The following is a 14396-nucleotide window of genomic DNA, read 5'->3' on the forward strand; positions in this document are numbered from 1 at the left end:
CGCCGCACCCTGTCACACACAGAGCCGTAGGGCGATCAGGGGGTTTGGGCGCTGCCCCCTGTCACGCTGATCCCGGTGCCGGGAGGCCTCGCGGCTCCGCTGATCCCGGTGCTGGGAGGCATATTACCCTTTTACTATATAGAATAGAGGCCTGGTGCACGGGTGGGGGCCGGCTGGTTTGCCCTGAAGGGTGTCCTGGATCAGGGTGGGGGTCCCCACTGGGGTGCCTGGCCAGTCTGGCTAAGGGGCTGAGGGCCGTTTTCAGGCTGGCCGGTGACTGAAGCTCCCAACTGCTCCTTTTTTTCTTTTTATTCTGGGCCAGCCTTAGCTCTGAGGCCTTGCTGCTGAAAGCAGGTTTCTGGCCTTTACCTTCTGTATTTGATACAATGTTGTGGTCCGGCTGGCTGAAGCCCGGCTGACTGAAAGCCGGTTTCTGGGGTTTTGTTTAGCTTCTATATTTGCAACATAGTTGCTTAGAGTTGCAGCTGAGAGGCCGGCAAATCAGGCGGGGAACGTTGGAGTCCGCAGTCACTGAAGCAAGCAAGCCTCCCTGCTCGCTTCAGTGCATGGCTGCTGGCCGCCATCTTGGCTGACAGTTAATTTGCATAAGGATATGCTGATTAGCCAATGGGAAGGGTAGCGGTCGTACGCTAATTACCATGTTTCTCTTTTATTAGATAGGATGTAGCAGGAGTTTGTGTGTGTGTGTGTGTGTGTGTGTGTGTGTGTGTTTAACATTACTTACTCTCTTACCTTCAGCCTCCTTGCAGATGGGTACAAGTCAGCCTTTCTGTTTCTACTCATCTAGATTGTATTTCTGCGTGTAGTTTAAATTTAGACTATAGGAAATTCATAATGTAATTGTCAGTATCCTTAATCTGCTAATCTGTTAGAAAAGGACAGGGCAAATTTAATTTGGTCAGAAATATAGTCGTAGTTTTCCTCCTTTCAGCTGTTGGGAAAGAGTTTGATTCATCTCTGTTCATTTTTTTTATCTTTCTCCTGACATCTCTGTCACCTTGCTCATCCCATTCCAGTCTAAGCTTATTCAATGTTTTGGAACTGTATGGATGGGAAATCTGTCTATGGACTAAATATACCAGTTCCGAGATTCTATTGGGGCTTTATATGTGTATCCCACATACTAGAGCCTCAACTCAATACATTCTGGATCCTGTCTTTTATATCTATCTATCTATCTATCTATCTATCTGTCATCTATCTTTTTGGATCCTTGTCTTTTACAGAAAAAAAAATATTGTAAAAGTTTACTATCAGAAATGTACTTTTTTTCTCTTCAGTAAAATAGCCTGTATAATAAAAAGCTAATATGCAAATTGACTGAATGGCGGAATGACCGGTCTCTATGATGTGCACTGACCACCAGGGTGGGCAGACGCTCAATGCAGGAGCTGCCCCCTGTTGGTCAGTGTGCTCCCACAGGGGGAGCTCCGCTCATCCAGAAGCCAGGCTCACAGTTGGCGAGCGCAGGGGTGGTGGCGGGAGCCTCTCCTGCCTCCATGGCAGCGCTAAGGATGTCCGCCTGCGGGCTTAGGCCTGCTCCCCGAGTGGTGCGGGCCTAAGCCATCAGTTGGACATTCCCTGAGGGTTCCCAGACTGCGAGAGGACACAGGCCGGGTTGAGGGACTCCTCGAATGCACAAATTTTTGTGCACTGGGCCTCTAGTTTTTTTTAATAAGATAGTAGTTTGTATCTAATGGTGGCTCCGTTTTCTGAGAGAGGGAACATGTGCTATTTTCCTTTTTGTGTTTGGACTTTATTTTGGTTTCTGAGCTAAAATGAAACCAGCTTATCAACTATTATAACTTTTAATTGTAGAGAAGTTGACTAGTGAGATTCAGAGTCGGGAAAATAAATGCATGGCTATGTACAAGAAGCTGAGCAGGTGGCCAGAGTGCAACGCCCTTTCCCGGCGCCTCTTATTGAAAAAGTGAGTAGATGCTTCTTTTTGGACTATATGACTAGGATGGGGTTTTCAGGTGTCATTATTGATGTGTTTTGTCTATGTCTTTTGAGATTTTTGGGCATAAAGTGTGTCCTGAAAACTTTAAAATTTAAAAAAAAGTTTTTGATGAACCATCTTTCAGTAAAGAGTTATTAGGTCTTTAAAATGAACACTGAAAATCATTTGTCAAATTTAATATTCAATATTAGCCTAACCTTCCCCTCTCCCCCATTTAGGAAGTGCTAATGTGGGGAGTTTTCTGTTAAGAATATTAATTTTCTAGATCTGGTCATTTTATTGAAGGAAAGAGTAGTATCTTAAAAGTTTTTTACTTTTAAAACGCCTCTAGAGTGCTGTGATTTGGGGGCTGTAGGGGAAACCCAGAGGGAAGGGTAGGCTACTAGTAAGAACTAAAGTATAACTTAGAAATAAGTTGAATATCATGGTTCCTAACGCAGATTTGTCATAACTTGTTTTTAATCCTGTGTGTACCATTCAATCTGATTTTTAGCTCAGATGACTGGCAATTCTATCTGACTTATTTCGATTCTGTCTTTCGACTGATTGAAGAGGCCTGGACTCCTCCTGCTGAAGGTGAACAGTAAGTTGTCTTCTTTCCTGAATTACAGTGGCACTGTTTTTGTTGTTGTTGCTTTGTTTTGCTATTTTTTTCTTTTATTTTACAATGGCATTTTTAAATATATTGTAGCAAAAAAATTTCATTGTAAGCCTAATTGAATTCTCTTTTCTTGTCTTAATAATTTTATCACTTGCAAAGTCGGATTTTTTTTTCCATTTTGTAAAATTATAAAGTAAAAAAAAGTTTTTAAAAAATTTTTTAATTGATTTCAGAGAGGGAAGGAGAGGGAGAGATAGAAACATCAATGATGAGAGAGAATCATTGATCAGCTGCCTCCTGCATGTTCCCTATTGGGGATTGAGCTCACAACCTGGGCATATGCTCTTTACTGGAATCGAACCCAGGACCCTTCAGCCCACAGGCCTCAGCTCTATCCACTGAGCCAAACCAGCTAGGGCTAAAGTAAAACTTATTGCAAAAAAAGTTCCTTTTTTTTTTTTTTTTTTTTTTTTTTTAAAGAGGTAGAGTTGGTTAATCACTCAGCAGTAATCAAATGCCACAATTGGGAGTAATCATAGTCCATGTTATCTGCCAGAATATGCTTACAGCTCTTTTATTCCATTTGTATTCTATATAATAAAAGGATAATATGCAAATTGTCCCCTCAACCCCGAGTTTGACCCAAGTACAACCAGGGAGTGGGGGTTGCCCTGCCAACTGCCCAGAGCCCCTCCCCCTGGCCGGCCCTGTACTGATTGGCCCTCTGATCAGCCCCCCCCCCATTAGGGGTGGGGCCGGCCAGCCAACCTCCCACGTCCCCTTCCCCCAACCAGCCCATCCCATTGGCCCCTATCGAGGCGGGCCAGCCAGACCCCACCCATGCACAAATTCGTGCACCGGGCCTCTAGTTGTTTTATAATTATCAAAATGCTTTATCTTATTTTTTTATTTGTTTCTTCAAATCAGTTTCACTTTAACTTTTGGAATGGACAGTAGAGGCACAAAATACCTTTTTCGTGTGTTTATACCCAGCTCTTTAGAAGGAGAAGTACATTATTCTGCAGAAGAAGCTGTGAAGTTTATAGAAGATCGGATAACAGAAGAATCTAAAAGTTCTCGTCATCTTCGAGGACCACATCTAGCTAAACTGGAGCTGATTAGACGTTTACGACGTCAAGGTTTTAATGATGAGTACAAACTGGGTAAGAAACTGTAGTGATACTTGGGAATCCTGGAGACAGTACAGGGAAGCCCTTAATACCCAAGTGCAGTATTCATTTATCTGAAGCCTACAATAACAGAGTCCTGTGTAGGAAGCAAATGTCTCCATAACCTGAAAATAATTACTAATGAATGGATCACTTATAAAATTAGCCCTCGATCTCTCTCTTATCCATCAGAGTCTTTGTCAGACATTTTCTTTTTCTTTTTGCTGATCCAACAATAATATCAAAATCAATTTCAAAGTAAAATAGCCAGTTTCATAAAAGTTTCAGAATTTCTTGAAGTGGATGAAAGTTTTATTGAAAATCTGCTCCCAGCTCTTACATTGATGAAAGACTGTCTAGCAGAGTTAGGGCAATTAACGAAGATAAAGTTTATAAGGATAATGACATGGGAGAAAATTAGTATTTGGATAGTGAAGCATTCAGAGAAGCCTTCAGGAACTTTGATGAAGCATTTAGATGTTTTTATAAAATGAATGTTTTAGCTTATTGCACAAGAAGTGAAGGGTGTCATATTGTGTTAGTTTATAATTTTGTTGGAAAAATGGCATTCCTTCTCCCCCAAACCAGTAATTCTTTGTTAATACTAAGTGTTAGCTTATAATAATAATGCCCTAAATTTTGTTATGTTTAAGATAATAAGCTTTTAACATTTTTCAATTTCATTTTTTAAGCTCCAAAGAAAGCTTTTCCCTCCATTTATTGTTATGGAAATTTTGTTCTCAGTGGAAGTTTATAAACTTTAAGAGGGATTTTTTTTAGGGACCAGTTGTCCTGGGATGATGATCACTTCTAATACCTAAAACCTGTCCTAGAATATCTTTGTTCATTTTAATCATCTATCTTCATATTTTCGGAATCTTTTTTCATTTTGCTTTTCCGGTTGGGTGTTTTTTGCTTCTTCGCATTTCAAATCTTTGACTTGATTCTTGCGCTCCTCTGGTCTGCTGTTGGGTGTCTGTATAATATTCTTTATTTCAGTCCGTGTATGCTTAATTTCTAGTTGTTTCTTTATCATAGCATCGAGGGTCTCATTAGTTTTCGTGAGGCTCTCCAAAAGTTTATTGCAAGCCCTCAAAATTGCGTTTTTTAGCTCTATATCCTCCCTTTCTGTCATGTTTTTTTGTCTCCGCATTTTTTATGCTTTCTTGGTGCACCCCCTTGTGGTCTTTGTGCCCAGTCTTGTTCTAGTTAAGCCTTGATTGTTGTAGTTAAAACTAGAGGGATTTGACCACCAGGCCGACTGGCTGTGAGAATCAGCTGTGTGAAAGCTGTCCTCTAGGGAGGTGCTAATCTAGCCTTTGCCTGAGGCGATCCGGCAAATGGCTCTGCGCAGGGCTTGGGCGGGGCGGGGCGCACCGGATCAACAGGGCGGGCGGAGGGAGCGGTTATGGCTGCCCTCAGTCCCGTTCCCAGAGGCTCTGCTTCTCAGAACCCCAGGAACCGCTGCAAACCTCGGAGAGAAAGCTGCCTTCCAACTGATGCCAGACACTCCCGCTTCTCCCGTTTGAGTCCGAGTCCCCAGCGATTCGCCCGTATCTGGAGCTCAGAGTCTGAGACTCCCCCCTGACCGAAAACGACAACCGCGCTCTCAGCCACCAGCCCGCTTTGCACGCGCACCTCCGCACCTGAGTATTTTCCACACTGCGCCTCCTCTGAGCCTCGGTGTGCTGTTATTTTTCCTTCTAGTTGAAGAGTCTCTCCTCAGCCAGCCTTCCTGTGGTTCTGGGTGATGTCCATTCCGTCTTTTAGTTGTATTTTTGAAGTGGTTGTTTGCGGCAGCAGTCTGCGGTGTTTACCTATGCCGCCATCTTGGTCTCTCTCCTAATCATCTAATTAATGTTCTTTGTAGCTCCTTCTGAAATGAACGGTGAACTTCTCTCTGTCATTCCCTATATAGATTACTCACAATCAATTTTGAATTCCATGTTAACTTCTTTCTTGCGTCTACCTCAATAATCTGTGTATGTTAGTTCCAGAATTGCAAATGAAAATTTTCGAGTGACCTGTAGTAAGATATTATTAAAATAGATTCCAGATAATTGTTTTCTCTACAAAGCTGGATATAAAAGTCTTTGGATTTGCTTTGACAGTTAATATATTTATCTTCTATCTTTCTCTTCCTTATTGCCAGCCACATCTTACAGATTAGTGAATTTGTCTAGTCTCCACAATTAAAAAAACTTTTTTTTTTTTTTTTTACCAGACCAGTGAGTGATTTTCAGTCTCTTTTGGATCACAGAGTCCTATGAAAATTGGTTAGAGGGACCTCTGTTCCCAAACACATGTGAATAGGAACTGGGACCTAAAATCTTACACAACTCCTTGGTTAGAATCTCTGCTTCTTAAACCTCGTTCAATTTGAGAACATTTTATTTTTATTTTTTGTTTTTAATTTGAGGAAAAAATAAAATGAACTGGTAGCTTTCTGCATTTCCAGGTTTAAATTTTTAATAGTGGGCGATCTTGCTGGAGTTATTGGCCTGAGGTTCTTCCCATTTATTTTCTCTTCTGTTGGTGTGGCTATTAACCACATTACCTTTCATTTAATGAACATTTATTTGATACTGCAGTAGTTCAGGAACTGTTGTAGAGAAGCATGTTTGTTTAATGTTTGCATGTAAACTTAACTCTTTAAACTTTGATGAAAACTTTTTAACTGTTTAAATTTTAATTGAATGAAAAGCTTCACATTTCCTAAGTGTATTAATAGGTAAACTGAATGTAAGATTCTACTCCTTTTAAAAGTATTTTTTTATTTTTAACTACGCAAGCTGCCTTCCAGCCCTCATTGTTATTCTCATTCACTCTCACTCAAGCATTCAAACAAAATTTTAATTTAAGGATTTTTCAAATCAGACCTTTACTTAAATTAGAAATTGCTTCAGTCCATGAATAACTGGGTGGTTTTTATTTTTCTCTCTTAGGTGACCCAGAAGAATTAATGTTTCAGTATTTTAAGAAGTTTGGGGATAAACCTTGCTGTTTTACAGACCTCAAGGTGTTTGTTGATCTCTTGCCTGCTGCACAGTGTACAAAAGTAAGTACTATTCGGAATTCTTTTGGGTGCCTGTATTTGTTGTAACTAGGTTAAGTGTTTGGGTTTCCTTTCTAAAATGTGAGAGAGTGGTGAACATGAGATATCAAGATAACTGCTCTATCAAGCCAAGTACTTCTAGGGGCTATCAGATTAAAGGCATGATTTCTTGATAAGTTAAGCCACAATGAGAATAACCCCTTTGTAGATAATTAGATTCTCCTTTTTTTGTTTTTATGTGTGTGTTTTTGAGATAATTGTAGATTTATATGCAGTTATAAGAGAAATAATACAGAGAACACTGTATACCCATCACCCATTTTGCTCTAATGCTAACATAGTGCATAATTATAGTATAATAGCATAATTAGGAAATTGATATTGATACAATCCACTGACCTTATTTGAATTTCCCCAGTTTTGTATGCATTCATTTGTGAGTGTGGTTTTTTTTTGTTTGTTTATTTTTTTGTTTATTTTTATTGATTTCAGAGAGGAAGGATAGGGGGAGAGAGAGATAGAAACATCAATGATGAAAGAGAATCATTGATTGGTTGCCTCCTGCATGCCCCTACTGGGGATGGAGCCCGCAAACCAGTCCACAGGCCAACGCTCTATCCATTGAGCCAAACCAGCTAGGGCTGTTTTTTTGTTCTTAGGGCAGTATGTAATACATGTGGATTATGTGACCACCACCACCATCAAGATACAGAGCAGTTCACTATTAGGATCCCATGTGCTACTCTTTTTTACCCCCAGCCACCTCCCTGCACCTCCCCCTTTCCTCACCCCTACCCTCTGGCAACAACTGATGTTTTCTATTTCTACAATTTTGTCATTTTAAGAATTTTATATAATGGAATCATATTATGTATAACCTTTTGAGATTGGCTTTTTTCTCTCAGCATGTTACCCTGGAGATTCATGCATTTGTTACATGTATCAATAGTTCATTCCTTTTTATTGCAGAATAGTATTCCACGTTACTTACTTTCTCATATTTGAAAGCTCTCTTGTAGGAAAGGGATGAGAACCAGTACTAAACCTCTCTCTTCCACTCAGTCAGCAAGTTGTTACAGGGAATTCAGAATTTAGTGAGAAAAAGATCTTTTTAGTAGCCAGAATTCTCTAAAAATAGTGTTTGAATTTCATGTTACTGGAGGGATTTATTAGTAAGCAGACTATGAAACCATGTGGGAGAGATTCATTCAGTGTTTGTAGCACTTACAATGTGCTAAGGGCTAAGCTAGGGAACAACTGATCATGTCTTATAGTGCTTACCATCTTGTAAGTTGAAGCATCAAATGATGGGGATGCATTAGAGGAACACTTATATTGTCATCAACTGAGATTCATAAAGGTTTGCCAGTATGAATCTGGTACCAGCCGCTCTGCTTTGCTGGTATGTTTGAAAACCCTAGGTCAGTGGTCGGCAAACTGCGGCTCGTGAGCCACATGCGGCTCTTTGGCCCCTTGAGTGTGGCTCTTCCACAAAATTCCATGTGCGGGTGCGCACATACAGTGCAATTGAAACTTCGTGGCCCGTGCGCAGAAGTCGGTATTTTGTGGAAGAGCCACACTCAAGGGGCCAAAGAGCCGCATGTGGCTTGCGAGCTGCAGTTTGCCGACCACTGCCCTAGGTCATCTCACAGGATCTCATCATAGTGATGTAGTAAGAGGAACCCTCTAGAAATGCTGGAATACTAGCAATGATAAAGCAGTCATTGTTCTGTGATACAAAGGATTTAAAGCTGCTGCAATGAGTTGTGTAGTTCTATGTAAATTTTTCATTGAAAGGGGTAATTTTGCTGCCACAACCTTTTAAATGTGGGATTCTGCTGCTTAGCAGTTTGTAAAAGGATTGCAAAGTGCCCTGTAAGGTTCAAACTGAGAACTGTTGTCCCAATGAATTAGGAGCCAAATTCTTTTAAAATGGGACTAACCTCTAATTGAAGAAAAAAAATAGCATATAGTCAAAGTTGTTAGAATGTGTAATATATTTTATTATTTTATTCATTTTTATTGCTCATAATTATATTCACATACATACATAATCTATATATACCTGAGGCCTGGTGCATGAAATTCTTGCGGGGGGGGGGTGTTCCCCTCAACCTGGCCTTTGCCCTCTCGCAGTCCGGGAGCCTTCAGGGGATGGCCAACTGCTGGTGGGGAGCGGGCCTAAGCCAGCAGTCGGACATCCTTAGCACTGCCAGAGAGGTAGGAGAGGCTCCCGCCACTGCCTGCTGCGCTCGCCAGCTGTGAGCCCGGCTTCTGGCTTCTGGCTGAGTGGCGCTCCCCCTGTGGGAGCACACTACCAGGGGCAGGTCCTGTGTTGAGCATCTACCCCCCTGGTGGTCAGTGCATGTCATAGCTACTGGTCATTCTGCCGTTTGGTCTATTTGCATATTAACCTTTATTATATAGGATAAAAGCCAAGCGACCAAAACACCAGAATGACTGGAATGACCAGTCGCTATGATGCGCACTGCAGTGGCCATCCAGCCTGATTGGGGCCCCGATTGGCCCCCCCCAACCTCCTGTGGCCCCTCTCCCTGGCTGGCCTCGCCCCCGATCACCCCCCCCCCCATTGCCCTCCCCCATCAGGGGCAGGGCTGGCCAATCTCTCACATCCTCTCTCCCCTGCTGCCCAGCCTGATGGGCCCCCATCAGGGCGGGCTGGCCGGACCCTACCCGTGCACGAATTCGTGTACCAGGCCTCTAGTCTGTATATAACTTTATAGGTGTGGGGTGTATGTACATTATATTTAAATATATAATTATTTAGATACCTGATAAAATTAAACATTGACTTTAACTTTAAAATATAATTAATATTATCAATATATCAAATAAAACAATGTATATTTTATTTCATTACTCTATCTTAATAAAATATGGTTTGGTGAATAAAAAATGATATTGTAAAAGGCTTTTAATTTTTATTTTTTCTTGATTGACGTCTTTTTCTAGACCATTTCAGTATTTTTTAATTATGGCCTACTGAAAACTAGATCTGTTTTGAGACCTGTCCCTTTTTTTTTCCACTCTGCAGTTTATTAATCAGTTACTTGGAGTTGTTCCTTTGTCGACACCAACAGAGGATAAGCTGGCACTGCCTGCTGACATCAGAGCTCTGCAGCAGCATTTGTGTGTGGTGCAGCTGACGAGGTTACTAGGCTTGTACCACATGATGGATAAAAATCAGAAATTGAGTGTGGTCCGAGAACTGATGTTAAGATACCAGCATGGACTAGAATTTGGTGAGCAACCTTTCAAAATGTGCAGTTGTTCTCTGATATGCTAAGACTTAGAAGTTAGTTTTGTTTTGTTTTGAATCACAGCATCCTGTTTTAATGAGATTGGCAAGGAGAATATTTTGATGCGCACTGCAGTGCAAAGCCTTTCTAAAACTTGGAGTTTTATTATTATTATTTTCTTCCACATTTCATTTCTTAAAACTTTAAGTGTAGTCGGCACATAGTATTAAACAAGCTTGGAGTTTTAACTAATTATATTGTCCATATTCTTCCCGATCTGGTGAGCTATCACATCGGGCTCATATGAATTGCATAGTTTATGATAATTGTCACGTTTTCTGCTTATATGCCTACATAAGTGAACAAAAGGAATGTTGTAAATTGTGAGGTATTTAGAAGTAGAAGATCTTCAGATTGCTAGGTATATGTGATAAAATATCTGATTAGATGATATCAGTATTTCTTTAACAGCATTCTAAAAATTTAGGTGAAGTAATGAGCATAACATGGCTTCAGTTATACATGGCCGTGGCTTCTGTGCTTCACCTAAAGCCTTTCAAATCTTGCTGCTTTCCCTGTTGGACCATTTTGGATACCATCTCTGTTCTGGAACCCTTCTGTTCCAGCTGAGTCTAGTCTCATCATTTGAATCCTTTGGTTCATGGCTTATATTTTCTTTCGATATTTACCCTGTTCTTCTTATTTCCTTTCCCACCTCTCTCCTCTCCTTCTTATCACTGTTCCTGCTCTAAAAAACTTCTTTGGAGCAGTAATAGTTAAATAATGTTAAATACAGATGATTTTTTCCCCCCCTGTAGGGAAATCCTGTTTGAAAACCGAATTGCAGTTTTCAGACTATTACTGTCTCCTTGCTGTCCATGTGCTTATTGATATATGGAGAGAAACAGGTAAGGAGCAATCATTTCATTTTGATACTACTCTTTTTTTAATTGACTATAAATCCATGGACTAATTACATAATCCAAGAATTTGATTTATGCTTTTAGATTTTTCTTTCTTGCCCTTCTCCAGGGTGCTTCTAGAAGAACCTAAGTCTCCACGTATCTCCCTCCCTGCAATCAGGAAAATCTTAAATCAGTGGATATCTGTTCTTTTTAAAAATATTTATGAATAGTGAGTAATGACTGTAGAGAACTTATTACAAAGCTACAATAATTAAAATACAGAGAAACTGATTTAGAGATGGATGTATAGGCCCATGGAATGGAATAGCCCCTTTACTCACTTAAAAAAATTATATATAGCAAAATGATCAGTTCCTTTCCAGTTTGCTTTTATATTCTGCCTAATTGTAATAAAAAATTAAGACATTTTTTCTTGTAAAAAAAATTATATACAGGAAAATGCACTCTTTTTGGAATACAGTTCTGGTTAGCCCATTTAAGACAAAAATATAATATATGGTAAAGGATGATTCAGCGAATGGCATTGAGATTGCCTTTTCTTTTTTCTTTTTAATATATTTTTTATTGATTTCAGAGAGGAAGGGAGAGGGAGAGAAAGATAGAAACATCAATGATGAGAGAGATTCATTGATCAGCTGCCTCCTGCACGCCCCCTACTGGCGATCAAGCCTGTAACCCGGGCATGTGCCCTTAACTGGAGTCAAACCGGGCACCCTTCAGTCCGCAGGCCAACACTCTATCCACTGAGCCAAACCACCTTGGTCTGAGATTGCCTTTTCTTTAGGTTGCCTCCCCCTAACATTTTCTCTTATTAGCAGTTTTTAGGAAAAAATAACTTCAGATACTATTGCATGTTATTTACTAGAATAAACTATAGAAGAAACAAAGGGCTGGGGAGGGAGTGGTGTGCAAGATAGACACAACCCCTGCCCTCGTGGATCATTTCACAAAGTACTCAGTTTTGTTACTGTTATCCTCATGCTTAAAATTCTCCAGAGGTGCCGTATTTTCCTGAGGATAAAGGCCAGCCTTTTCAGGGTAATTTATAATGCCTTTTTAAAATCCAGCTTCTGCCTGCATCTCCAGATTCTTATGTACGTACAGTCCTGAATCTACTGGGTTTTTTTTTTGAACATCGTATTGCCTCTCTTAGAAAAAACTTTCTTACCTCCTTCCTCTAACTTCTACTCAAACAATACTTCTGACAAGATGGTCTTTATTTCACCCCCTCCTTCACTGTGGATTTCATGCCTCTTCTGAACTTTTTATAGGACATTATATGTACCCATATGATAGTATTTGTTACACTGTATTATACTGGGATTGAAGGTTAAATCATCTTTATTAGAGTATTTGTTATCTAAACCCCAGATTCATGAGGTTGCATAGGGCTGTAAAAGTCACCCTAATGTAAAAATCATTGATGAACTATTTACTTAGCAAATTTGTCCCTGCTCGAATACCTTGCCCCACTTACCTCTAACATGCAGTCTTGCTCATACTGACTATGGCTTTGTTAATTTCTTGTTTTTCTTTAAGCAAAGATATCTGGCCATCTAATAGTAACAGCTAACATTTGTTGGTCATCAGACACTTAAAATATTACACATGAATTAGCTAATATAAACCTCAAAATGATTCAGTTAAGGTTGTTACAGTTTTACAGATGCGGGAAATACAGGGCAGAGAGAAATAAGTTAGGTAAGTTGTCCAAAGTCATACAGTGCGAGTGCATGGGAAATTGCAGATATTATAAAGATACAAGTTTTTAAAAAATATATTTTTATTAATTTCATAGAGGAAGAGAGAGAGAGAAAGAAATAGATGAGAGATAGAAACATCAATGATGATGGAGAGCATTATGCTAAGTGAAATAAGCCAGTCAATGAAGGAAAAATACCACATGATCTCACTCATTCATGGATAATAAAGACCATTATAAACTTTTGAACAATATTAGATACAGAGGCAGAGCTGCCTCAAACTGATTGTCAAACTGCAGTGGGAAGGCCAGAGAGGGTTGGGGGGCAGAAGGGAGGGGAGTAAGAGATCAACCGAAGGACTTGTATGCATGCATATAAGCATAACTAATGGACATAAGACACTGGGAAACCAAGAAACATCAATGATGAGAGAGAATCATTGATTGGCTGCCTCCTGCATGCCCCCTACTGGGGATCGGGCCTGCAACCTGGGCATGTGCCCCTGACTGGAATCAAACCCAGGACCCTTCAGTCCGCAGGCCGATGCTCTATCCACTGAGCAAAACCAGCTAGGGCCAAGTTTTTTTTTAAAGTCAGTGAAAGTGATGTTGAAGTGCTCCAATCGTAGGCATAGTCATTATTCATGGAGGATCTGGCAGAAAATTGAAATTTATAGAAAATTGGTAAGGATGTTGAAAAAGACTGATTTGAATATGAAAGGACTTACGAAGATTGCTTTAGGAAATTGGTGATGCTCTCAAATGTTTTTGCAAAATGGCATTTCTTTATAGTTATGCAGCAAAAATAAAAGGGGCAGTGAAGAATGTCATTTCCCCCTCCGTTTTATTGATATGTAATTGATACATTGTATTACTTTAAGGTATACAGTATGATGATTTGACATATGTATAGATTGTGAAATGATTGCCACAATAAGTTTAGTTAACATCTATCCCACACAGCTATAAAATTTTTCTTACTAAGTCTACTCTCTTAGCAACTTTCAAATGTACGATACAGTATTAACTATAATTACCATGCTGTACATTATGTCCCCAGATATTATGTCATTTTGTTATATTATAAAATTTTGTTAGAAAAATTTTGTCCCTCAAAAAAACCTCATCAGTCTTTGATGCTCTTTTTGATTTGGTAAGAATTTGTGTACAGTTGTAGTTATATCCTAAAATTTGCAAAATAAAATGATACATGTTTTTATAATATTTGGTTCAATAGTTCAGAGAGAAGTATGAATTAAATCTTTTTTTTTTTTTTTTGCTATTTACTTTGAAATTTTGTTTCTATTTTAAAGAGATCTTTAAGATTTTTTCCCCCCTGATACTAGTTATCCTTGAACAGCTAGAATTTCTTAAAATTTTCTGTTCTCTATAATTGTTCAACTCTCTCTTTATTTTATTGGAGTAATTCGTTTTTAAATATATATATACTAGAGGACTGGTGCATGAAATTCATGCACTCAGGGGGTAGGGATCCCTCAGCCCAGCTTACGCCCACTCTCTCACAGTCCGGGAGCCCTCTGGGGATGTCTGACTGATGGCTTAGGGGAGCGGTCCTAAGCCAGCAGTTGGACATCTTTAGCACTGCCATGGAGGCAGGAGAGGCTCCTGCCATCGCCTCTGTGCTTGCCAACCCTGAGCCCGGCTCAGGGCTTCTGCGTTGAGCGTCTGCCCCCTGGTG

The 14396-nt window shown here is 39.9% G+C and overlaps 1 protein-coding gene across 2 annotated transcripts in view; it reads left to right on the plus strand.

Annotated features, from left to right (window-relative positions):
• Positions 1-14396, plus strand: part of NAA25 (N(alpha)-acetyltransferase 25, NatB auxiliary subunit) — a 61942-nt gene that overhangs the window by 23288 nt on the left and 24258 nt on the right. The window contains exons 8-13 of one of the 2 annotated variants that reach the window (XM_005876219.2): positions 1840-1951; positions 2478-2567; positions 3579-3748; positions 6700-6812; positions 9865-10072; positions 10888-10977. In XM_005876219.2, the coding sequence (XP_005876281.1) occupies positions 1840-1951; positions 2478-2567; positions 3579-3748; positions 6700-6812; positions 9865-10072; positions 10888-10977 (783 nt within the window). The remainder of the gene's footprint in view (positions 1-1839; positions 1952-2477; positions 2568-3578; positions 3749-6699; positions 6813-9864; positions 10073-10887; positions 10978-14396) is intronic. The other variant, XM_014547736.1, reaches the window with a different exon arrangement.

Source organism: Myotis brandtii, unplaced genomic scaffold (genome assembly GCF_000412655.1).
Source record: "Myotis brandtii unplaced genomic scaffold, ASM41265v1 scaffold482, whole genome shotgun sequence".
NCBI classification, from domain to species: domain Eukaryota; kingdom Metazoa; phylum Chordata; class Mammalia; order Chiroptera; family Vespertilionidae; genus Myotis; species Myotis brandtii.